The sequence below is a fragment of the Schistocerca americana genome, chromosome 1, assembly GCF_021461395.2.
Source record: "Schistocerca americana isolate TAMUIC-IGC-003095 chromosome 1, iqSchAmer2.1, whole genome shotgun sequence".
Lineage (NCBI taxonomy): Eukaryota > Metazoa > Arthropoda > Insecta > Orthoptera > Acrididae > Schistocerca > Schistocerca americana.
In genome coordinates, this window is record NC_060119.1 from 1,107,860,297 (window position 1) to 1,107,887,291 (window position 26,995).

The following is a 26,995-nucleotide window of genomic DNA, read 5'->3' on the forward strand; positions in this document are numbered from 1 at the left end:
AATTTGGTTAATGTTAGTCGTGTATCGTCAGGGTAGTGTTTTTTTCTACTGGACGAGTGGTCGGGTCGTGCGTTCTAATATTTGCAGTTGGCTCAAATACGTTAGTCAGTCCTATTCGTTATTGCGTTACAGAAATTAGAATGCATGTTCTACGAGATGTGATAAAGTAACATCAATTTTTGTTTTTCTCAAAGAATCTTTATCCATTCATCAACATAAACTTTGTCACCTTCAAAGTATTCCCCCTCAGATATTACACACTTGTACCAACGATTATTCCAATCTTGGAAGCAATTCTGGAAATCGCTTTTCGTTATGGTGTTCAGCTCCTTCAGCACTTCCGTTTTAATCCTATCAGAGGTGTCAAAACGACGTCCTTTCATGGTCCTCTTCAGCCTCGGGGATAGAAAGAAGTCGCAGGGAGCCACGTCTGGCGAATGCGGTTACTGAGGAAACATAACGGTTTTGTTTCTTGCTAAAAGAAATCGCGAACAAGCATTGAAGTGTGAGCGGGTGTATTATAATCACTGGTTGTACCACAGTTCTGGTCGTTTCATTCGGATTGTTTAGCGCAAACGGCCCTCAGATTCTAGGTAGTAGTCCTTTCTGAACTTATGACCGTAAGGAAATCTTAATGCATCATCCGATTGTAATCGAAGGAAATAGTGAGAAGAACCATCACATGTGATCGAACTTGTCGAATTTTGTTCGGTCTTGTTTCTTCAGCTGGTTTCCATTTGGACATTGGGCCTCGGTTTCGACGTCATACCCATATATCCGTATTTCGTCTTCTGTTGTAGCCTTATTTACAAGTTATGGATCGTTGGGGACTTAGTTCAGCAAGTCGTCAGCGATGTCTGCGCGTCGCCGTTTTTCATCGAAAATAAACAACTTCGAATGAATTTTGCTGCTACACGTTCCATGCCCAACACATCCGAAGAAATTGCTTAGCATGAGCCAAAGGATATCCTGAGATCATCGGCAACCTCTCTGATGTTCATTCTCCAGAACTTTTTTTTTTCCTGCATTGTCAGCAGTTGATGTGCTAGGGCGTCCACGACGGTCGTCGTCTGCAAAGTCTTCTCGATGCTCTTCGAAAAGTTTACCATTTGTACTCATGTCTCACAGTAGATTCACCAAAAGACACCGTCAACATTTCGGGTGCGGTGCTGCACTTCATTCCATTTTTCAAGTGAAATTTAATGAAATTCTTTGGTCCCTTTTGCCCGAAGTAAAAATTCACGAACACTCGTAAACCACGTATAAACGTTCCGACTTTCAACAGTAGACTAAATATTTAAAACACCTGGAAACGCAAACGTACATCAGGAACATGTGTACCAACAAGAGAACAAAAATTTTGAAAATAGGGTTATGAAGTCCGCGAAATTAATAAAATTGTGTTACCTTTTGATCACCCGTCGCATCTATATATCTATTTATCTATTTATCTGGCTAAGGCGACCACGCTGATGCCATGCAATCAAAAATAGGACTCACTGACATTCTTCTGTAAACTAACACTACGGCAGGATTAAATATCAGTATGTAAAATCTGAATGAATACAGCGCTGACCCAGTTGTAAATGTCATGCTCATGATGCTACTTCCTACAGTGGCCGAAGCTTGGTATGTAAAACAACATAATGATGTAGTCGAATACTGAGAAAAATATAGGCGAACGTTTATGTTACGAATAAAGGTCTCTGTCGAGAGCAACGCTTCCCATTATACCGTGACGAACATATTGAACAGTGACGCCCAAAAAGAACTTTTGGACTGCATTGTGCCTGCCATAGAAGTTAACTGTAAATGTTTGCGCCTTACTTAGCCGTTGACAAATCCTGCTCCCCAACAAAAAGTCGCTGTTGTGTTGCATTTGTGTGGTAATGAGACATGTTCAGGAACAAAAGTTTCTTTCAAATGGCAAAAAGGAATTGTGATTGCCAGTTGTAATAAACAGTGTGCACTGAAGCATCGCAACGTCTATGTTAAAAGAAATATATGTTTGATGTTAAAAAAAATTTCATTATTAATATTAGAACAACAAAGTTTATAAATTCCCAGCCTCGGTATTATTTAGATGTAACACCGTGAACAGTACACTGGACCCGGGTTCGATTCCCGGCGGGGTCAGGGATTTTCTCTGCCTCGTGATGGCTGGGTGTTGTGTGTTGTCCATAGGTTAGTTAGGTTTAAGTAGTTCTAAGTTCTAGGGGACTGATGACCATAGATGTTAAGTCCCATAGCGCTCAGAGCCAGTACACTGGATATAAAGAACCAATTGGGGCGTGGATCCGCACTCATTGTATGGATGATCAGCCTGATCGTGGTTCCCTGTGGCGACTATCAGTCTTCCTCACTGCTGCCAGGGTCTAACGAGTTTCTCTATAAAGGGTTTGACACTTCAACAGTGATTTTTTTCTGCACTAGTCAACGAGGTGGTTCGACGGTTACTTACTAGCAACAACAGACTCATTGACTGCAGGTTGACAGGATTGTTTGCTTCCTGGGGGGGGGGGGGGGGGCAGTTTGCTTCCTGGGCGGGGGGGGGGGGGGGTGTTTGCTTCGTGGGCCTACTGTGTGGAACAGCCTGAAACCATTCTGCAACATTGTTTTATTTTGATTCACTTTACTTTTTGTGCGTGTATTTTTAAATGAGCTCATGAGGTGGCTGGTGGTTGTTCCAGGACCTGCAGGTGATCTACTATGGGCTGCGGGGCCTGGAGGCGCTGTCCGCCATCAGGGACTCCGTGCTGCGCGCCATGTGCCGCGCCGTGCGGTACGAGAGGCACGACGCCAACGACGTCCTCTACTAGTGAGTACTACACCGTACTATACTGTCCTGTCCTGTCCTGTCCTGTCCTATACTGTACCGTACTGTACTGTGTTGTGTGGCGCTGCACTGTACTGGGCTACAGTATACTGTACTGTACTGCTCTGCTCTGCACCGTGCTGGGCTGTAGTGTGTGCGCTAAACTTCACTACACTTCTATGCTCAACCTTAGAGCAGACGACTGCTAGTACTAGTAAAAACAATGTGGTAGCCTGTCTTCGGTGTCTCCCATTGAGTACTCTAAAATATATCCAGAAAGAATAAATACATCGATTTGCGGTTTTCGCTAGGGAATAGTGGACAATGTACTGTCCTTCGCACAACTTAATTTTTAACGTTTATAGATGACTAATAAGTACACAAGATTTAATAATGGAAGAATATACTTTTCTGTGGCGTTGGAAAGAGCCTTCGAAGAGGATTTCAGCGACGTAACAAGTATGTAACTGGACTACCACCGCAGGCCGGTGTCCTGCCGTCACGAGAAGAGGTCCCTTGTACGTCTGCCCTACTGTGCCGAATGCACGCAAACACGTGACTGATAAGGTTCGTGTGCTTATCTGTGCTCGTGAAGTCCGTCAGTCTGTGTTCTGCCGTTTTACTTTTGAGGCGTTGCTCGTGAAGCTATCCAGAATTCGACACTGCATAAGACATTTGGAAAACTAGATGCCGATTTCGTTTATGGCCAGTGTCGCCGTCAGACCATTAGAGCAGTGGTAGTGCCTTTATGGAAAAGAGCCGTGGCAGCATGCAGAGGCTGTTGCTCTATAGTACTTCGCTGCTACTGTGCAAGTGACGAAGCGCCAGCGAAGACTTTAAAAAAGTGTTTGATGCAACTGGGATAGCAGGAGGGCTGTTAAAATGGAAGAACTAAATCTAAACCGAGGATTTAAAAAAAAAAAATAAAAAACCCAGGTATTTAACAGTATTTTTATTTACAGTCTGTGGCTGATACAAACATCATAAAATTAAATTACATACACATATGTATATATTTACACACAAACTTGAGTTTGGCTTTACAACTGAATATCCAGTCCTTCAGCCAGCCGGGGGTGGCCGAGCGGTTCTAGGCGCTACAGTCTGGAACCGCGCGACCGCTACGTTCGCAGGTTCGAATCCTGCCGCGGGCATGGATGTGTGTGATGTCCTTAGGTTAGTTAGGTTTACGTAGTTCTAAGTTCTAGGGGACTGATCACATCAGATGTTACGTCCCATGGTGTTCAGAGCCAGTTGAACCATGTGAACCAGTCCTTAAGTCCAGCGCACTACATCTGCTGTTCGTAGGAGGAAGTCCTCTTCGGCACCGTGATAGGCTCGAATCCTGCGTTCACTGACAATGTGGTGAACGGTCTGGTATGGAGCCCCGCAGTCACAGGCTGGATTAGGCAGCTTCGTCCACTTAAAGACAGCATCCCTGCATCGGCCGTGGCCAGTACGGGTTCTTTTGAGAGTAGTCCAGGTCTTGGGTGGTAGGTGGAATCCACTTGGAAGTTTATCACCAGAGATGATGTTATGCAGACCCACATCTATCACTGCTTCAATTTCCATTCTTCAAGGGGTTCGAAATCCTTAGCAACCATGTCAGCAGCATCGCACATAGTTGGATGGGGTGATTTCAATCTCTTACGATTTAAAAGTGGCAGGTTGCTATGCACGGGTAGGTTAGAATTCCTGGAGATCTTGTGGAATTCCCTCATAAGGGCAGTACATCTGTGTAGATCAGGAGACATTATGCCAGTTAACAGTGGAAGCCAATAAACTGGAGTATATATGATTGCGCCAGATGTTATGCGCATTGTTGTATTCACCTGGGTGTCAACAAGCCTTGTGTGATAACTGTTCATCTAAACAGGTGCACAATACTCAGCTCTTCAGTACGCCAAGCCCAGAGTTCAAGATCGCAGTGTAATAAAACTTTCAGAATAAATTAAATACTTCAGAATACGTTTACACATAAGATCAGTATGTATGTATTGAACCGGACCTAGAAACGACGGAGCGGCTTCGTTCCGCCGTAGCCCTCAGTAGTTCACAACCCCACAACAGGTCACAGCAATCCATCCACCGCTCCACACCGAACCCGTGCAATTGAGGCGGAATAAGGGGAACCAGCCCGCATTCGCCGAGGCAGATGGAAAACCGCCTTAAAAAACCATACACAGGCTGGCCGGTACGCGGGACCTCGACACTAATCCGCCTGGCGGATTCGTGGCGGCGACCGACATGCCTTCCCGCTGGGGAAGCAGCGCAGCACGCCGCGCTGCTGACTGAGCGGGCTTAACATCAATAACGTCACTTCTAGTAAATCAGAACACGTTGTAGTGTGTGGCACGTAACAAAACCTGACCCCTCCCCTCCTTTTTTTTTTTTTTTTTACAGGATCAATCTCTCGTAACACAGGCGACTCAACTTGTCGCAGAACAAGCTTCGGATGCCGATAAATTGTTTCTGTGATCAGATGAAAAAAATTTTCCTTCCAGTATTAAACCTTGACGCCTCAGGAACAGTGCGTGGCATTGTCATTAGACGCTGGGCTCTTTAACATGTCTAGACAGCGGACAACCCATGGAATAACTTCCAGCAGTATCTCAAAAGCAGATTAAGCTTGTGTAAACACATCAAATTGCAGTTAACATTTATACCCTTCCTTTCACCTTTACCTTGCTGAACCAATAAGTTGAGTGTGCACTAAGTAATCAATGTTCAAACCTGGACTTCAACACAACCGCTAATATAAGCTTAAAAGGAAACTTTAAAAACTTATACTGAGTTACACTGAGCCACTTTTAAAAGGCGAATAAAAAATTTTCAGCAGATCGCTCTCTATTCAGGCACATAAGTTTCTGAATTACAGATACCAACTATCAATTAATAAACAATAAGTTCCGTAGAACGTAATGCGCTGGAGAGGACTAAAGAACCCGGGAACAGCCAAGCAAAACCAAATAACAAAATAAACCGACGGATAGGGCAGTTAAATCAAACCCAAGCGAGGCGGCGTGGCAGCACAAATGTCTCAGTGGGAGTGTACGGCAGCTCACATGGACTCAGCGTCGAAGGCAGTTCCGTGTGGTACACCTCACGTTGCCACGTCGAAATACAGTTCCGCCATACGAATTGCGCTCCTACAGCCACTCACTGCTCCAAGCGACCGCTACATGCCGGGCTTACTGCTTGCACGCAACTCTCCGCCGATGTTCAAAAATGTTCAAATGTGTGTGAAATCTTATGGGACTTAACTGCTAAGGTCATCAGTCCCTAAGCTTACACACTGCTTAACCTAAATTATCCTAAGGACAAACACACACACACACCCATGCCCGACGGAGGACTCGAACCTCCGGCAAGGACCAGCCGCACAGTGCATGACTGCAGCGCCCTAGACCGCTCGGCTAATCCCACGTCTCCGCCTATACCCCGCCTGCTTCGCTCAAGCGGTCGTACCTTTAGCACCCAGGCCTGCCCTCTGTGAACTCTATTCTAATACAGACTGTCTGCTTCCAGCTTCCCCTCCACTCTTTTCCTCCCTCCCTCACGACATCGAACTCTACGACAGACGTACACTTGCGCGGCAACAATTCTGTACGGAAAGAATATCAGTGCATATCGTCTATAGGCGTTATGTTTCGGACTAGCAGAATTTAACAACGGAGACAATACTTAAAACGTATTGCCACCACTACTGTTGTCAATCATTTGACATCCACTGCGTGATAAAGCCCCCCATCTAGACTACTCATGCATTACCTTTGCGAACTACACGCATCCTTGTTTGTCCTGCTTGTTTTCTAGTGACATTTACGCACTTTCCGGCAGGTCTCGCTATTTTCTTGTTTCGAAATTCAACGTAAAACATTCTCGGTCCATCTACATGGTGAAATACCCCGCCCACCTCCGTTACAGCTTCTACTCCAGTCTGTTCCCCGATCCAAGTTCTTCGAAGTTTCCTAGAGGAGATAGGAAAACAAGCATGGATATCTCCATTGATAGATTAATAAGCTTGAATTTTTCACCTTAAAGGTGATAATACGTAACTGAAGCAAAATTTGCGATTAGTACACATTCAAATACTAAATTAGGAGAAACTCTAGTTTGCTTGTCAGAAACACTACAAGCGATTCCATTTTTTAAAATCCCCTAGTTATCTTCAGCTCGGTGGCGCAATGATAAAGGTCTCGGCTTAGGTCGCCGGTCAATCCTAGGATTTTTATTTGTAAATTATTACCGCTTTCACCTCTGGCAAGTTTGTTGATGTGAAAAAGGGTGAGCTGAATTGTCATTCGAAGGCCACGTTAAACTGATTGTCCCCCTATAACTGGCTGGCTAAGACAGTTCAGACATTGGAAGAAGGCAACGGCATACCGCCCCCAATAGGACCATACCTAGTAAATCACTGTGGTGCTCAAATCATTTTTAGGATTGTTGAGAGCTTTAATATACTGTCTTGTTCTTTCCTAAATACAGAACAAATGGTTCTGTTGTGATAATTAGCAGTATTTCCTGTCCAGTTTGACCGTTGCATGTCATTTCAGGCATGTTATAATTTATTTTCAGGCCTTCTTTCAAACACTTTCCATTACATGGTACCTCCTCTTTTCTTAGTCAACCTGCACTGGAAGCAAACAGTACAGTGTCGTAAGAAAACGAAGGTGGTCCATATATATCCGTCAGTACGTACTACTCCTACATTTTTCGAGTGTCAGAACTTGAAAATAACCTGTAGGGCTGAAGAATCCAGTTTGGGTGATACGGAATCTCCTTTCTTGACCCCTATACCAGTTCTGAATGTCATACGTCCCTGATGAAGCCTAAATCCCTGAATACACCGGAGCGAACACTATCAAACGACTATCACCTGACTAGTGTTGTCCCTGTTGTGCACAGAAGGCGAGCACAAGCAGGCAGCATTCGGTCGTGTTCGGTTTAGCATTCGCAGGCACTCGCGAACCTTCGGAGGAAGTTCGGGCGCTCTCCACTTTGGCATTCGCAGCACAGAACGCATTCATCTGGTGTTCCACGCACGAACTACTTTCGTTCTTGAAGCTGAGTTGGTCGAGTAGAACAGAGTGTACTGTTGCTGGTAGTAGAATATAAACATCGTGCTTCTTTAATCCAACAGATCCTAATGGAAAGAAACATGCTTGGTTGAAAACTAACGTAACACTCAAAGATCCAAATGGGGAAATGAGATAGAGGAAAAATTCATTAGTTGCTTCCATCAGGCGGGAACGGAGCGTAGAGGCACAAGTTTTTGTATTTGTTTTTATTGAGAAGGAACAGCACCATAAACTACCTGGAAAGAAAAAAATAACGTGATGTATCTCTTATCACGATTTATCCAAAATAAAAATGTGCAAAAGGCCTGATCAATGTCTTGCCTCAAGTTAAAAGTAACTGCTATTACATTGCAAATATATCACTTTTACTTCACGAACTCTTGGTGTAATACACTGAAGAAACTGGTATAGGCATGCGTATTCATATACAGAGATGTGTAAACAGGCAGAATACGGCGCTGCCGTCGACAACGCCTATATAAGACAGAAAGTGTCTGGCGCAGTTGTTACATCGGTTACTGCTGCTACAATGGTAGGTTATCAAAATTTAAATGGGTTTGAACATGGTGTTATAGTTGACGCACGAGCGACAGTATATCCGAGGAAGCGATGAATTGGGGATTTTTCCGTACGACAATTTCACGAGTGTACCGTGAATGTCAGGAATCCGTAAAAACATCAAATCGCCTACATCGCTGCGGTGAGAAGAAGATCGTGCAAGAACGGGACCAAGGACGACTAAAGAGAACGGCTCAACGTGACAGAACTGCAACCTTTCCGAAAATTACTATAGATTTCAATGCTGGGACATCGACAACTGTCAGCGTGCGAAACATTCAACGAAACATTATCGATATGGGCTTTCAGAGCTGAAGGCCCATTCGGGTAACTTGATGACTGCATGACACAAAGCTTTACCCTTCGCCTGGGCCCGTCAACACCGACATTGGACTGTCGATGACTGGAAACATGTTGCCGGTCGGACGAGTCTGGCTTCAGATTGTATCGGCGGATTGACGTGTACGGGTATGCAGACAACCTCAGGAATCCACGAGCCCTGCATGTCAACAGGGGACTGTTCAATCTGGTGTAGGTTCTGTATTGGTGTGGGGCGTGTACAGTTGGACTGATATTGGACCCCTGATACGTCTAGACCACAACTCTGACAGGTGATACGTACGTAAGCATCGTTTCTGATCACCTGCATCCATTCATGTCCATTGTGCATACCGACGAACGGGCAATTCCAGGAGGACAGTGAGACACCCCCACACGCCCAGAATTGCTACAGAGTGGCTCCAGGAAAAGTCTTTTGAGTTTAAACACTTTCGCTGGCCACCAGACTCCCCAGACATGAAAAACATAGAATATATCTGGGATGCCTTGCAACGTGCTGTTCAGCAGAAATCTCCACCCCTTCATACCCTTACGGATTTATGGTCAGCCCTGCAGGGTTCGTGGTGTCAGTTCCCTCCAGCACTACTTCAGACAGTAGTTGAGTCCACGCCACGTCGTGTTGTGCCACTTCTGCGTGCTCGCGGGGGCCCTACACGATATTAGGCAGGTGTACCAGTTTCTTTGGCTCTTCAGTGTATGACCGAATAAATAAAATTCGTTCATCTTTTGATCACATGCTCTCCCCTCCCTCTGCCCTAACAAACAACATCAGAGTTTTTATGAAGTTTGACATGCGTACTTTTAATTTACATTACATTAATCGTACGTTACTAACATCCTCCTTGTAACTCATACCAAAAACTGATGTAGCACATGAGCAGGAGTCAGTAGATAGGGTAGAGTGCTCCAAAGTTTTCGGTGTACATATTGATGAAATCTTGAACTGGAAGAAACATTACTAAGCTTCTCAAACCGTTCACTTCAGCTACTTTCGCTCTTCGTACAACTGTTAATGTTGGACACAAACGAATCAACCTCCTAATAATATATTTTGTGTATTTTCGCTCAATACTGTCTTATGGAATGATTTTGTGGGGGTAACGCACCACTTACAAAGAAAGTATCGCTTGCACAAAACCGAGCAGCAAGAATAATATGTCGGGGTTCACCCACAGACGTCTCGTAGATAGACGTCAGGAGCTAAGTATTTTAACTGCGCCCTCACAATAGATATTCACTAGTGAAATTTGCCGTAAATAGTCCATCACAATTAAAGAGCGACTGTGATGTCCATACCTGGAATACAAGGGGCAAAAATTGTCCAGGTACTAGTAGGCCTCGTGCTTTGAGGGATCCATACAAACTTAATTATTTATGCAGACAGTTCGTCCAACCCTTGAAATGAAGAATCCAGACGGTTTTTGTCCGTTATCGACTTTGATAAGGAGAAGGTATCGATCCCGGGGATTCCAAGACTTCCGGAAATGTAAGTCAGAAGTCGGATATCAGATGACAAAAGAAACATTTTTCGTGTGATGCATTTACACATCAACGATTTTCTGATATTTTTCCTTTACTTGCATTGCGACTATAACTACCGTTATATTGGCGCGAAACTTGTGTGTCGATGGTACAAGCGAATGGGCGTGTGATGGTTAACACTGGATGATTGTATGTGATAGCCCTTTCTCTTTTGCTCGTTTGGTAGGCGGATGGTGTATTTCTTATTAGGATGAATTACTACCAGCGAATATAAGATAAAATTTCATTTTCTCTTAAACTTTCTACAACGCGGCAAGGCTGTTCTCGACAAGCTGGTGAACAGAAATTGAGCATTCTGCACAGCGGCCCTTACGACAGAGATGGTAATCCAGCAGAGGGGAAGTGTAGTGTTAGTGTAGTATACGAGACGGCGCTGATAAACGCGACTCTCACGGCTCGGCAGACACGCACTCTGTGCGTATTTTTAGCGCAGCGACTGCCAAACACGACCGCTCGTTCCGCTTTGTTCCCTGTGTCCCCGCAATTTCCTGCAGAATAACCCCCTGCGTTGCTTTGGGCAAAGTAATTGCCCAACTTATATTCGAAAGTCACTGTACACGAGGAGAAATACTAAGCATGAAATTAGATTTTTGAACAGTATCTCCTAATCTTCTCTCTCTCGGCATGAACGTTCGCTTTTATATTTCATGCTAGGAAACTAAGCTGCCTGGGATCTGTCAAAACTTGAAGGTACTAAGAACGTTAAACTCCCCAGAAAATGTTTAGTGACTTCGATATCACTGAATAAATCCTCGTAGAAAAAGAAATCGCAGCCTTACTCGTACAGTACTTGCACATGTGAAGACTCAGTTCGCCAGAAACGATGCCTTTAAAAGGTAACAGTACAGCGCGAAGTAGCTATCCTCATACGCAAATGTTCTCGGTTGTCAGATAAATCATTCATTTGCCTTTAACCTTGTTCTGCTGCAAAACCCTCGTTCGGCCATTAACGCCGTTCGGTTTTTCTGACTGCTCTTCAAGATGTTATACTCGATCGTTGCTTGTAGTGACAATCATTCCCAAACGCATCATCGAAGCCCTGAAGAACTTCTTTCGCGTCAGTAGCTGTTTCGGCTGCCTACTAATGTTGTAGTTTGTGATCGAAACCTTTACGGCGAACTATCAACTGATACCTGTAAATTGTAAAATCGCGTGTAATAAACAAGTGGAAAATGAAATAATGCAATTAACAATGAAATCATAGAAAGCAGCTTACCAGTTGTTGAACACAATGGATTATTAGCAAAGCAAAAAGATACCAAAAGCTCTCTAGACTATCTGCTCTAAAAAATAAGCACGTTTTCAAAACTGATCATAAGGTGTCTCAAACGAAATGTTGATGATCTGTGTTTATCACCGTGGAATCTAGTTTATCCGGCCCTCATTGACCTAGTTCATGCAGATTCGTGGTTTTTTCTTTTGTTTCAATAACTTTTAAGTATTTGATACTGCGGACGTACTACCTGCTGCAATCTACGACGAGAATTCTAAAATTTAAATGCATACAACCGCCATACACGGATCTTGGCGTGGTGTCTGTTACGGAGTTCACAATGAGCTGTATATTACGTGTTGGCCTCGTTTGTTTTGAGTGTAAAATGACATCAAAGAGAGAGACGGTGTAGAATCCACGAGCAAAGAGTTAGCTACGCTGCGTAGGATGGAGAAAATGGGGCATTTGTTGAACGACACTGCAATTGCTTCAACACCAACTTCAGCAGCAAAGATTCCAGGATGCTCACATATAGGTTTACTAACGTAAATGACTGACTGCGAAAAGACAGTGATACCTTTTATGATAAGATTTCAAATGATGAAATTATCGCCATTTGTTCATTTAGCAGAGAATGACGATAGTAGTGATGGATTAATTGACGGAATTACCGCTCAATGTGAAGATATTTACACGTACAGAGGGAACAACGCAGCTGGACAAAATAATGGCATATTTGGAACGCCAGGCGGAAACGTTTGCGGCCTAACTGTTACTGGTGAAACCCCCGCGTGATATTGCTTCATGTACACTCATCGCCATAAAGGATTCCACCGAGGAGGACAACGTAGATTTGGATCATTGTTGGCAGGCAGGTGGATGGTACTACACATACAAAATGACTGCATTTTCAGCTTTGAAGCACCAACAGTTATTCCGCTACATGACCACAAATCGTGTTACTGTGGCTTCAGGGGCCTATGGTTGTGAATACAAGCGTCAAGAAGTGCGGCATGGAGGCTTTTACAGATCGCGGATATACGTGGTCCAGTCACATTAATGTGACCACCTGTCAAAATCCTGAACCTTCTGCAGCGCGGACTTGCAGGAAGAGAGTAACTGAGGTTCTGGAAGCTACCGACTGGAGTGCCATGGCCAGCTGCGCTAGGTTTCTCGGATCAGCATCGGTGGGGCGAACACCCTGATCAAGGTGGTCCCGTAGATTCTCAATTGGGTTTAAAACGGGGGTTAGGGGCGTATGGTGACCGGGGGAGTACAGTGAACTCAACCCAGTGCTCTTCGTACGTACACTATAAGTTGTGTAGCATGTTGAATTGTACTGCTGCTGGATGCCATCCTGCCAAGGAGAAAAAAAACTGTATGTGGTAGTGGACATGGTTCCCAAGAACAGATGTGATCAATTGTGCCTTCCAGAATGATGAGACCAAAGGAAATGCCACAGGAACATTATCCAGCCCGTAACACTCCCTCCTACGGCCTGGACTCTTCCGACAATTGATGCAGAGCCCTACACGCATAAAACGTGATTTACCTGAAAAGGCCGCTCGGTTCGCCGCTCGGTCGCGTACTGACTTGCAGCTTCATCCTATGTTACCGAAGAACAACAGTTGGCACGGGTTCATGAACCAGGTGCTTTCTGCGGAGGCCCATAGGCTACAACGTTCGCTGAATGGTCGTTGAGGAGTGTCTGCTGTCTGACTATTAGTTCATTTGAGTGGTCAGTTGCTCAACAGTTGCACCTCTATTCGCCTGTACACATCTCTGCAGCCATCATTCACCCCAGTCACCTATGGCCTGTGTTACACCACACTTACCTCGCCGCCGGTTTTCTATAGCGCCATTTGGCCACACACAATGTACTTTAACCACTGTGGCACGTGAACAGTTTACAAATTTAGTCGTTTGGGAAATGCTGCCACACTTGACCGTAAAGCCAATGATCGTGCCCTTTGGACGATAGATAATTCGCTCAGTATCTGCGTTACGACAGCGACTGCACTGTTTCCGCATACACCTGAAATGCTTTATATACCCTCCACTGGTAAGGTTTGCCACCTGCCTTCTGAGTGGTTATTGCATGTTGACGCCGAACATCGACGGTGACCGCATTAATGTGATTGGAGTGTGTAGGCCGGTGATAGCCCATCCCATGCCGCTTGCACCTGAACATGCAGATCCTAAAGACTACTGGGTCCTGACGTTACACGTTCCATGGCATTCCACACATTCTCGATTGGGGAGAGATTGGTCCATGCTACTGGCCACGGCAGAGTATCCACAACTGCAAGGCCTTGCTCGGGATTTTGCCGCCTGCGAAAGGTATTGGCGGTTACGGGATGCTGCATGGAAGGTAAGACAGCCCACTGAGGGTGAGAGTTGTCCTATTAATGTGGGACAAAGCCGAGAGCGTCCACGAACAGCAGAGCTGCAGCCTGCAGCCTGCAGCACCTAATGTACTGTGCAGCTGTCATGGATCCCGTTAGGAACCCGAGAACAATGAATGGGCACCGCAGGATAAGGCTCCCCCCACCATGAGCCCAGACTGTCGGGACATCTGATGGGAAACCATAAACCGCTCTTCGTGGTGCCCTCAGCTGCACCCTGTGACACAGACCCGGTGGTTGTCACCTCCAAGACAGAAGTGGGACTCGTCACTGAAGAAGATCCACTGCCAGTCCCCAGGGCCGCGTGTCCGCCGCCGGCAGCAGGCGAGCCGGGCGCGAGGCTGTGGCGGTGTGAGTGGCAGGCATCATAACAGGTTTGTTTACATCAGGAACAGCGTGCTCCACGGCCACATTAATGAGATTCATGATGGGAGGAAAAGGGAATATCGGTCGTAAATGTTAATCTGTTTATAGCAGATCGATTGCTGCTACTGCGTAATTCTACTTCATTGATATTCTATCCAAGACTTAGCCTAAATAAATTCGTACATAGTACCTTTTGACTGTTGAACCGCCTGGTGTCTATAATATCAAGTGGTACCATGTGTAATTTTATTTACGATGAGTCATTATGATTTGGATAGAATTGCACTGGATATAGCTACAATAGCTCAGATCGATCGACAGTAGGTTAAAAACTAAAGACAGATGCTGCCCTTCTCCCTCTCGTGGAGGAATCATCACAGTTCACATCCGGCAAGACATGCGTCTTGCCGCCTACCGAAGGTATTGGCGGTTACGGGGTGCTGCATGGAAGGTAAGACAGCCCACTAAATGGCTCCTGTCGTTGCCATCGGATCTGCTGGCGTGTGGCGGACATTCCTTCGGTGCTTCCTCCTTGTTGTCGAGAACGTCAGACGTCCAGATCCTGCACGCACGCACCCAGCCTCCCGCAGCCGCACTATATGCCCCTACCCGCCTCGGCCAACTAGTCCAGCTGGGCAACATACTGTCTTTCAACGTGTCGCCTGGGCTTAGTGCAAATTAACGTGATGCTTTAGTGATTCTACCCGCTGTCGTACCGGCCGCACGGCCGTTTGGGACCCCTCTAACATCAACCGAAGCGCACGACATCAGAAAATAAGAAATGGCTCTGAGCACTGTTCGACTTAACTGCTGAGGTCATCCGTCCCCTATAACTTAGAACTACTTAACCCTAACTAACCTAAGGACATCACACACATCCATGCCCGACACAGGATTCGAACCTGCGGCCGCAGCGGTTTCGCGGCTCCGGACTGTAGCGCCTAGAACCGCTCGGCCACCATGGACGGCCACACATCACAGCCCAGCACTGAACAGTCTGTGGTCGAATGTGCGAAAGTAATTGAGACCAACAACAAGGCTCGGAATTAATTTAAGGAAAACACGTGGAAGGGTGGCCCAACCTGATATATCATTCCCAAACAAGTATTTTTAAATAATAAAATGGAAATGAAACGAATGGATATTGATGTACTGGGAGTCTCAGAAATGAGATGGCCAAACGCTGGTGACTTTTGGTCAGGGGATTACAGAATCATACACACTGGAACAGCACAAGACAGTCCCAGGATTGCAGGAGTGGGAATTATCCTCCATAAAGAGATGGGGTTAAGAGTAAAAGGATTTGTTCAACATAGTGAGAGGATAATTTATGTCCGATTGGAAACTAAACCAAGAGAGACAATCATATTCCAAGTATACATGCCAACTACGAGGCACGAGGATGAGGAAATCGACATGATGTATGACCACCTTGAAGAAGTAACTGGCGGAATTAAAGGAGCTGGAAACCTTGTCATTATGGGAGATATGAATGCCGTTGTTGGAGAAGGTAAAGAAGAGGATGTGGCAGGCAATTTTGGATTAGGATTAAGAAATGAAAGAGGGGATAAACTTGTAGAATTCTGCCAAAGAAACAAACTTTGCATTACAAATACCTTCATTAATCATCATTCAAGAAGAAGATATACTTGGAAAATGCCTGATGACATTAACAGATACCAAATTGACTTCATATTAGTGAAGCAAAGATTTAAAAACCAAGTTAAGGACAGCAGATCATATCCAGGCTGTGATGTGGAAAGTGACCACATACTCGTTATGACGACGACTGAACTAAAATTCAAGAACATTAAAAGAAGTAGTACATGTAAATGGGATTTGACAAACCTGAAAAACAAAAATACACTGAAGCATTATCAACTAGAAACAGACAAGAAAACAAATACACAGGGCTGCAATGACATCCAAAGCAGCTGGGAAAAAATAAAAACTGGTATTTTAGAAGCAGCAGAAGAAGTAATAGGAAAAGAAAGGACAGAGAAAAGGAAGGAATGGATCACTAATGACCTACCAAATATGATGGAAGAAAGAAGGAAATTAAAAAATTCTGTGAAGAAGGAAGACCAAGAGAAATACAAGAGTCTGAAAAACAGAATCAACAAAGAGGCAAAACAAGCAAGAGAAAAATACCTTTATGATCTCTGTATTTCAGTTGAGGACAACATGAGCAAGGGAAATATCGACAAGGCCTATAAATGTGTGAGACATTGCTTTGGAGACAGAAGAAACAAATGTAGGGCTGTGATGGATGAAAATGGCAATATGTTGGATGACGATGATGAAGTTGCAAGAAGATGGAAACAATATATAGGAAAACTGTACAGCGGACCAGACCTGTCTGAAAACATCATGGAAGAAGAAACAGAAGTAGATGCACCCAACATAGGTGAACCTATATTAAAGGTAGAGTTTGAACTAGCTCTGAAAAAATTGAAAAACAACAAATCGCCTGGTATAGACAATATCCCAGCCGAACTTCTGAAATCTGGAGGAGCAAAACTGAATCAGGAGTTGTATAATCTTGTTTTCAACATGTACGAGCAGGGTAAAATTCCTACAGACTTTGAGAAAAACATTATGGTCCCCACTCCAAAGAAGGCAAGTGCTACAAGATGTGAAAATTATAGGACACTCAGCCTAGTTACTCACGCCTCTAAAATATTAACCTCAATTATCCTAAAACGCATAGAACAAAAAGTCGAAGCTACACTCTCCGAAGACCAGTTTGGATTCTGGAAAGATAGAGGAACCAGTGAAGCAATATTTGCTCTAAAACTAATAATAGAGAAACGACTAGATAAGAACCTGAAAACATACATAGCTTTCGTAGATGTAGAGAAAGCCTTTGATAATGTTAAATGGGATAAGATGTATGAGGTACTCAAAAAAGTAGGAATAGACCATAAAGATAGAAAAATGATATGGAACCTGTACAAAAACGAGACTGCAGATATCCGTGGACGGACAAAACAAGAAGAGGTGCAGATACGGTAAGGTGTCCGGCAAGGTTGCGCACTATCCCCTGTTATCTTTAACGTATACATTGAAGAGGCGCTGAAAAAAGTAAGGGAAAATTCAGACAGATGCAGTAATTCATGCCCAACGAATAGATATGATAAGACATGCCGATGATATAGCTGTCCTGGCTGAAAGTGAAGAAGATCTTGTAGTCCTACTGAATAGAATGGATAAAGTTGTGGGTGAAGAATATAATATGAGAATTAATAAAGCAAAAACAAAAGTAATGGATTGCGACAAAGAAGATTAAGTGAAAGTCCAAGTTCATGTAAGCAATGAACTGCTTGAACAAGTTGATAAATTTACTTATCTGGGCAGTAATATTACCAGGGATGGAAGGAGCAAGGCAGAAGTGAGAAGTAGAATAGCTCAAGCAAAGGCTGCTTTTAACAAGAAGAAAAACATATTACATCTAAGAGCATCAGCCTTGAAACCAGGAAAAGACTTTTGAAGTCATATGTGTGGAGTGTGGCATGCTATGGGTGTGAAACATGGACTCCAGGGACAGAGGAACAGCAGAAGCTAAATTCTTTTGAAATGTGGTGCTATAGACGCATGCTCAAAATAAAATGTATCGACAAGGTCACAAACGAAGTGGTTCTGGAAGGAGCAGATGAGAAGAGAAGCTTCTGGAGTTTCGTTCTTAAAAGAAGAGTGCAATTTACAGGCCATCTATTAAGACATAAAGGACTCCTGAACACAATCATAGAGGGATATGTCGAGGGAAAAAGACCAAGAGGAAGACCACGACTGAGGTACATGGATCAAATCGTGAAAGATGTGGGATATAACACCTATAAAGAAACGATGAGAAAAGCTGAAAGACGCACAGAATGGAGACAAGCTGCCATTGTAGCTGTTGCAAACCAATCCTTGGATTGACCACTACAGAAGAAGAAGAAGAACTATTCAAACATGAGTCAGCTGACAGTTACCAAGATTCTTGAGAAATTTATACAAACAGTTGACATTATTAAATTAAATTCACAATGTATAAGGACATTTACATTATACATAAAATTACGGATAGCACTCAAAAATGTCAAAGTACAACACATTGGTGGTGAACTACAAACAATTAATTAAATAAACCTGCAGCGGCACTCTGTCCTCGCAACTAGAACACAACTTGAAGACAAGTTCAACTAGCATTAACAAAGACCCATGGTTATTTTGCTCTCATATAGGCAAGATAAGGACAAGCTGCCCAAAGGCTACCCAAGTGTAGAGCAGAAGCAACAGTAGTACTTCACTGATTGGCCACAAGCCTATTCCACGTAAATCACGTCAAGTACTTAAACTACCGGGCTCCTAAAACACAATTAAAATAACAATTAAACCCTTAATTTTTTAAAGAAATCAAGTAACTCAATGCTCAGTTTGCCCAAAGGCTTTAATCACAAGCCGACAAGGGCCTTAAAATAACAGAATTACTGAGTCAGTTACTTCATTATCCGGCGCCACCCCCGCCGCGGCACGATACCAAAAGAATAACAAATTAACTAACTTGAGGTTCGAACGGGAGATCGGCAGAATCGCTTGTCACATGCCAACAAGAAGGCCTCCTACGATGACGGGAAAGTCGCCGAAGCAGAAGCAATTTGCGTCCCTGCCCAGAAACAGTAGAAAAGCACCGCGTCGACCACTGCCGGTACAAGGCTGTTAACGTATACCAAACGACGAACAGCAAAACATGTTTGATAACAATTATTGCAACAGTAATAGTTAAACGGGCAACTGAAAATTCAACTGTTGAAACTTCAGTATGGGACGGACCGCAATAACAGGAAGCAATGTACAAGGTCATTAAAAGAATAATTACATAACTAATTTAAACAAGAGTTTAAAAAAATCAAGATAAACCTTCACTGGGGCGTTTTAGAGGCTAATATATACTGTAATTGGGATACGAACCAACTGGCAGATGACCGATTAAACTGTACACATATATATATATATATATAACCAGAATGGCTCCTCAACAAGAAGTCAGATTGAGTGCAAATACAAGCACAGCGCGCGCGCACGGCTCTACGTGTGCACCTTTAGCCTGAGGCCACAACTTTAGTTGCAGACCATATCCAGTAACTCGTGCCGCCCCCCATCCCCTCCCCCCAGCTCAGGAAGGGTCATGAGATCTACAACAAACAGAAGTTACAATCAGTAGTATCAAATACTCAATACCTCCCACTCTCTCCGCTCCCCCCCCCCAACCCCCCACCCCTCGACGCTTCCCTCCAGTACTAAATTGGTGACCCCTTGATGTCTCACAATGTGTCCTATCAACCGCTCCCTTCTTCTAGTTCGGTTGTGCCACAAATCTCTTGTTTCCCCAATTCTATTCAATACCTCGTCACTAGTTACGTGATGGAGCCATCTAATCTTCAACATTCTTCTGTACCACCACATTTCGAAAGCGTCTATTCTCTTCTTGTCTAAATTGTTTATCGTCCATGTTTCACTTTCATACATCCAGGCAAATACTTTCAGAAAGGTCTTCATGACACTTAAATGTATATTCGATGTTAACAAATTTCTCTTATTCAGAAACAATTTTCTTGCTATTGCCAGTCTAAGTTTGATATCTTCTCTACTTCGACCATCATCAGTCACTTTGCTGCCCAAATGGCAAAATTCATTTACTACTTTGTCTTGTTTCCGAATGTAATTCCCTCAGCATCACTTTACTTAATTCGGCTATTTCCCCATTATCCTCCATCTTATATCTTCCTTTCAAGACACTGTCCACTCCGTTCAACTGCTCTTCCATGTCCCTTTCCGTCTCTGAGAGGATAATAGTTTCATCGACAAGCCACAGGATTTTCAAATTTCTCCCTGGACTTCAATTTCTACTCCAAATTTTTGTTTGCTTTTCTGCTTGCTCAATATACGGATTGAATAACATCGGGGTTAGGCTACAACCCTGCTTCACTCCCCCCTCAATCACAGCTTCCTTCTCATGCCCCCTCGATTCTTGTAACTTCCATCTGGTTTCTGCAGAAATTGTAAATAGCGTAACTTTACTAACTCTCACTAAATCTAACTTTAACCTATTCATTTCCCTTTTTAAATTTTCTAACCTAGTTGCCCAAGCAAGGCATCTGTCATTTCATGCTCCCACCCATAGAACGCCAGTTGTCCAGTTGTTTCTCCTGATAACTACATCCTTCTGAGTGGTTCCCGCCCGGAGATCAGAATGGGACACTGCTTTACTGCCGGAATATTTTACCGAAGAGTATGCCCTCATTATTAAACTACACAGTAGAGGTGCATGCATTCGGGAAAAATTATAGCTGTAGTTTTCCCGCCTTGCTTCCAGCCGTCGAGATAACTTATAACAATCTCAAAAGTTGTTGCGTACTTTTATGGTGTTCGCAGTTGGCCCTTGTGTTACGCTTTGAAAGAGAAGTGACTTCTTGAGCTGTCTGTTTAGACTTGATACAGCTGTAGCGTTTCCGCTGCCGCCGAAAACGAATTACCGCACGCTACTCTATAATATCAATACGCTGTCCCATTTTGTTCTAGGTCACGTGGCAGCATGCTGCGATACTGCAGCGCAGAGGTTTGTCAGTATGTAACAGTACTGCAGGCGTTACCTGCATACAAGCAAAAAATTAAATTCGTACGTATATTTTTTGGAAGTGATAATTAAAACTTTGTCTGCGGTTTGCAAGGGCGCCAATAACCAAATGTTTCTTTCTAGTGCGCCTAACTTCAAAGACTTACGTGAACCATAGACTTTCCGTTGGTCGGGAGGATTGCGTGCCTCAGCGATACAGATAGCCGTACCGTAGGTGCAATCACAACGAAGGGGTATCTGTTGAGAGGCCAGACAAACGTGTGGTTCCTGAAGAGGGACAGCTGCCTTTTTAGTCGTTGCAGGGGCAACAGTCTCGATGATTGACTGATCTGGCCTTGTAACACTAACCAAAACAGCCTTGCTGTGCTGGTACTGCGAACGGCTGAAAGCAAGGGGAAACTACAGCCGTAATTTTTCCCGAGGGCACACAGCTTTACTGTATGGTTAAATGATGATGGCGTCATCTTGGGTAAAATATTCCAGAGGTAAAATAGTCCCCCATTCGGATCTCCGGGCGGGGACTACTCAAGAGGACGTTGTTATCAGGAGAAAGAAAACTAGCGTTCTGCGGATCGAAGCGTGGAATGTCAGATTCCTTAATCGGGCAGGTAGGTTAGAAAACTTAAAAAGGTAAATGGATAGGTTGAAGTTAGATATAGTGGGAATTAGTGAAGTTCGGTGGCAGGAGGAACAAGACTTTTGGTCAGGTTAATACAGGGTTATAAATACAAAATCAAATAGGGATAATGCAGGAGTAGGTTTAATAATGAATAAAAAAAAAAAATACGAGTGCGGGTAAGCTACTACAAACAGCATATTGAAAGCTTTGTGGCCACTGAGATAAAAGAAATTATTCAGGTAGTGAAGGGAGACGAAAATTTAGTAGTCATGGGTGATTGGAATTCGAGAGTAGGAAAAGGGAGAGAAGGAAACGTAGTAGGTGAATATGGATTGGGGCTAAGAAATGAAAGAGGAAGCCGCCTGGTAGAATTTTGCGCAAAGCATAACTTAATCATAGCTAACACTTGGTTCAAGAATCGTGAAAGAAGGTTGTATACAATGAAGAAACCTGGAGATACTAAAAGGTATCAGATAGATTATATAATGGTAAGACAGATTTAGGAACCAGGTTTTAAGTTTTAAGACATTTCCAGGGGCAGAAGTGGACTCTGATCACAATCTATTGGTTATGAACTGTAGATTAAAACTGAAGAAACTGCAAAAAGGTGGGAATTTAAGGAGATGGGACCTGGATAAACTGAAACAACCAGAGATTGTACAGAGTTTCAGGGAGAGCATAAGGGAACAATTGACAGGAATGGGGGAAAGAAATACAGTAGAAGAAGAATGGGTAGCTTTGAGGGATGAAGTAGCGAAGGCAGCAGAGGATCAAGTAGGTAAAAAGACGAGGGCTAGTAGAAATCCTTGGGTAACAGAGGAAATATTGAATTTAATTGTTGAACTGAGAAAATATAAAATGCAGTAAATGAAGCAGGCAGAAAGGAATACAAACGTCTCAAAAATGAGAACAGGAAGTGCAAAATGGCTAAGCAGGGATGACAAGAGGACCAATGTAAGGATGTAGAGGCTTATCCCACGAGGGGTTAGATAGATACTGCCTACAGAAAAATTAAAGAGACCTTTCGAGATAAGAGAACCACGTGTATGAATATCAAGAGCTCAGATGGAAACCCAGTTCTAAGCAATGAAGGGAAAGCAGAAAGGTGGAAGGAGTATATAGAGGGTCTATACTAGGGCGATGTACTTGAGCACAATATTATGGAAATGGAAGAGGATGTAGATGAAGATGAAATGGGAGATATGATACTGCGTGAAGTTTGATAGAGCACTGAAGAATGGAAACAAGGCCCCGGGAGTAAATAACATTCCATTAGAACTACTGACAGCCTTGGGAGAGCCAGTCCCGACAAAACTCTACCATCTGGTGAGCAAAATGTATGGGACAGGCGAAATACCCTCAGACTTCAAGAAGAATATAATTCCAATCCCCAAGAAAGCAGGTGTTGACAGATGTGAAAATTACCGAACTATCAGTTTAATAAGTCACAGCTGCAAAATACTAATTCGCATTCTTTACATATGAATGGAAAAACTGGTAGAAGCCGACCTCGGGGAAGATCAGTTTGCATTCCGTAGAAATGTTGGAACATGGGAGGCAATACTGACCCTACGGCTTATCTTAGAAGCTAGATTAAGAAAAGGCAAACCTACATTTCTAGCATTTGTAGACTTTGAGAAAGCTTTTGACAATGTTGACTGGAATACTCTCTTTCAAATTCTGAAGGTGGCAGGGGTAAAATACAGGGAGCGGAAGGCTATTTATAATTTGTACAGAAACCAGATGGCAGTTATAAGAGTCGAGGGGTATGAAAGGGAAGCAGTGGTTGGGAAGGGAGTGAGACAGGGTTGTAGCCTGTCCCCGATGTTATTCAATCTGTATATTGAGCAAGCAGTAAAGGAAACAAAAGAAAAATTCGGAATTGGAATTAAAATCCATGGAGAAGGAAAAAAACTTTGAGGTTCGCCGATGTCATCGTAATTTTCACAGACAGCAAAGGACTTGGAAGAGCAGTTGAACGGAATGGACAGTGTCTTGAAAGGAGGATATAAGATGGACATCAACAAAAGCAAAACAAGGATAATGGAATGTAGTCTAATTAAGTCGGGTGATGCTGAGGGAATTAGATTAGGAAATGAGGCACTTAAAGTAGTAAATGAGTTTTGCTATTTGGGGAGCATAATAACTGATGATGGTCGAAGTAGAGAAGGTATAAAATGTAGACTGGCAATGGCAAGGAAAGCGTTTCTGAAGAAGAGAAATTTGATAACATCGAGTATTGATTTAAGTGTCACGAAGTCATTTCTGAAAGTATTTGTACGGAGTGTAGCCATGTATGGAAGTGAAACATGGACAATAACTAGTTTGGACAAGAAGAGAATAGAAGCTTTTAAAATTTGGTGCTACAGAAGAATGCTGAAGATTAAATGGGTAGATCACATAACTAATGAGGAGGTATTGAATAGAATTGGGGAGAGGAGAAAGTTGTGGCACAACTTGACTAGAAGAAGGGATCTGTTGGTAGGACATCATCTGAGGCATCAAGGGATCACCAATTTAGTATTGGAGGGCAGCGTGGAGGGTAAAAATCGTAGAGGGCTACCAAGAGATGAATACACTAAGCAAATTCAGAAGGATGTAGGCTGCAGTACGTACTGGGAGATGAAGCAGCTTGCACAGGATAGAGTAGCATGCAGAGCTGCATCAAACCAGTCTCAGGACTGAAGACCACAACAACAACAACAACAACAACGACATAGAAAATGAGTTTCTGCTTAGCACGGTTGATTACTCCATCTACTTAACGCCGTGTTTAAATCCGGAAATCGTTACTCCGTTTCTCACACCCATTTCTCCGTCTTTTTCGTCCTCGCATCCAGCCATCTGGCGAACGATCAAGCTGGTTGCTTACCAGACGATGCGTGGACGACGCCTGCGTGTCGGACTACCCGCCAAGCTGCGTCGCGTTGCGGGTGCTGTAGTCGCTCTTGCACAAGATTTACTGCATCGACACTAACTGATTACCGCACCGGTATGAGAGATTTTCTGTACTGTTAGATTCGCATATCGGATCTCTGTATGTGCCTCAGTCTTATCTTCACCTCCCCAATCCTTCGACAGATGTGTGGTGGTCGCAATGAACTCACTGTTTTTCGAATACCGGTTATCTAAATTTACTCAACAGGATTCCGCAACAACCACCTCATCTTTCTCCCGATCAAATCCCCCGAGCATTTATGTTACACTTCCTTTTACGCCGTAAGACCGGTTACATTGCTAGTAGTGTTCGTCTGAATTTTTGGATGCCTACTTCATAAGGACTCAAAATACCGCAGGAGTAGAATATGTCGTACTAGCGTCTCGCTGGGATTTGCATTAGAGATACGGTGCACGTTCCCAGAACGCTTCCAACAAATATTTCCTACGTGAACGTCCCAATAAATCTCTTCCTCTTCCTTCCTGTAGAACATTTTGTCTTACAGACTCGTTTTCTTTCTAAGAAATGTTTCTCTTATTTATATGATTGATCACAGTAGTTCTAATTTGAAATTTTTTCGTGATGTAGTCTTGGTAAAGAAAGTGTTCTTTGTTTAAAAAAAACCACCAATGATGTGACGTTATTGACGGCATGTTGTTTACATCCCTTGCGATACTAGCGGACGGGTTTTGAGCTGTGACGTCTTCACTATGACAGTTTCCTCTGTATCCAGACACTCCGTAAAACTGCAGGTAAATTCAGGAAAACGATCATCCGTAAGTTACCGTCAGTGACTGTCATTCAAAGACAAACGTTAAAATGAGGCATTCGGAACACTTAAAGCACTAAAACGTGGAAAACAAACACTACATTTGCAAGGCCTCATATAACGAAATCACCACGCTACTGGCATAAAAACGACAGTAAGCAGTAATGATAATTCATAGACAGCTAATGCCCATTTACCACAACCCAAATAGATCGGCCACAGTATCTTTAATCTTAAACCTCGCTTCTTGGTTTAACAAATTATTATTTGAGGTTACAATTTACACCTGAAATTTTCTATGAAGATTTTGCATACTTGGGATTTCCAATAAAGCCGCGACTTCAGTCAACAGATTCCGAGCTGTGTCCCGATTATATTATTTTTCATACTCAGGGTGTAACACCAATTTGCTAATAAAACGGTCGCCAGCCTAATTAGGCATTAATTGAGTTTCTTCCCTGTACAATTTGAAGTACGTGTATGCAAAACAACACGTAATAACACTGCGTAATATGGTAAATTTTAGAACCAGAAAATCTACTGAACTAATGATTTCACTTTCTGTACTAATATGAACAAGCCATAAATACACAGCAATACACTATAATGTTTACTACGAACTTCGTACAGTCTATTGATCTGATTAAAATCGGGCATAGGTTACCCTAGAAATAGCAGTTTCGAAACACACATACAATGTCAATTTTGAGAAAGGTAAAACACTAATAACTTTTGGTTTTATCTCGACTTTAACTTTGCTGGTCAAATCAGTTCAGTACATTTCAGAACTTTCATGAATAGAAAAGAAAAAGGGGGGGGGGGACCCTGAAACTGTTATGATCACTGTACTGAAATTTTTGATTATCAAAATCGTTAAGCACTCAAGATTTCCAATATATGAGTTACTACTCTTTTTGTCTTACTTCTTGCTCATTTAACTACCATTATTTTTGTCTCAAATTAATTAGCCTTCATTACTAAACCAATTTCAACATTATCTTCCAACTTTGTCAGACCTATATTATTTACCTATATATTCATTAACAACAAAGTTCTTTAAACATCATTCTAACATAAATAGGTCTGCAGGTAATTATTATTAACATACACTTCAAATCTTCATCTCGGGATACTCGGATTGCACAACATGTGGAGAGGATCCTGTCTAGGTTAGTGATGAGGATAATTAAATGATAGGACAGTTCTGGTAAACGTTAAGTTGTTATTGAACAGTAAGGAACAAAAGTAACACTGGTCCACACGAATACAGTACTAAAAGATTCAACCTGTTCGTATCGATGCGGCGGTTGGCGGGCGGCGAGATGGCGAGGCGCAGAGCACACATACAATCACAGCTATGGCTCTTGATATATCGGCACTTTACTTCTTCATAGCGTCGCAATATTTTTCCATTTAGTGCATATGTAATTTTGCCATGCTGTATAGTCGTCGGAAACGGCACATCCGAGGCTCAATGAAACTACGTCTTCCAGGAGAGCCTCCTCGATCCAGAACGTGTTACTTAGACCGATGCCCAACTCCGACTACTACTGCTGAGCCCTTTATGCCGTGCAGCGCCCGTGTGCATTTTCCCGCGCTCGCCTGCCATCCACCTTTTACCGCTCCCTTACAGACAGGGTATTCACCAAAGGTTTTGCATTCTACATATCCTAATAAATTGCCTACGTATGGACCAGGCGCACGATTACAACTTTAACATCTTGCAACAGT

The 26,995-nt window shown here is 43.3% G+C and overlaps 1 protein-coding gene across 1 annotated transcript in view; it reads left to right on the top strand.

Moving 5' to 3' along the window:
- Nucleotides 1–26,995, top strand: part of LOC124596652 (rap guanine nucleotide exchange factor 6-like) — a 474,460-nt gene that overhangs the window by 416,440 nt on the left and 31,025 nt on the right. Inside the window, exon 4 of the mRNA XM_047135886.1 lies at nt 2,691–2,818. Within this exon, the coding sequence (XP_046991842.1) occupies nt 2,691–2,818 (128 nt within the window). The remainder of the gene's footprint in view (nt 1–2,690; nt 2,819–26,995) is intronic.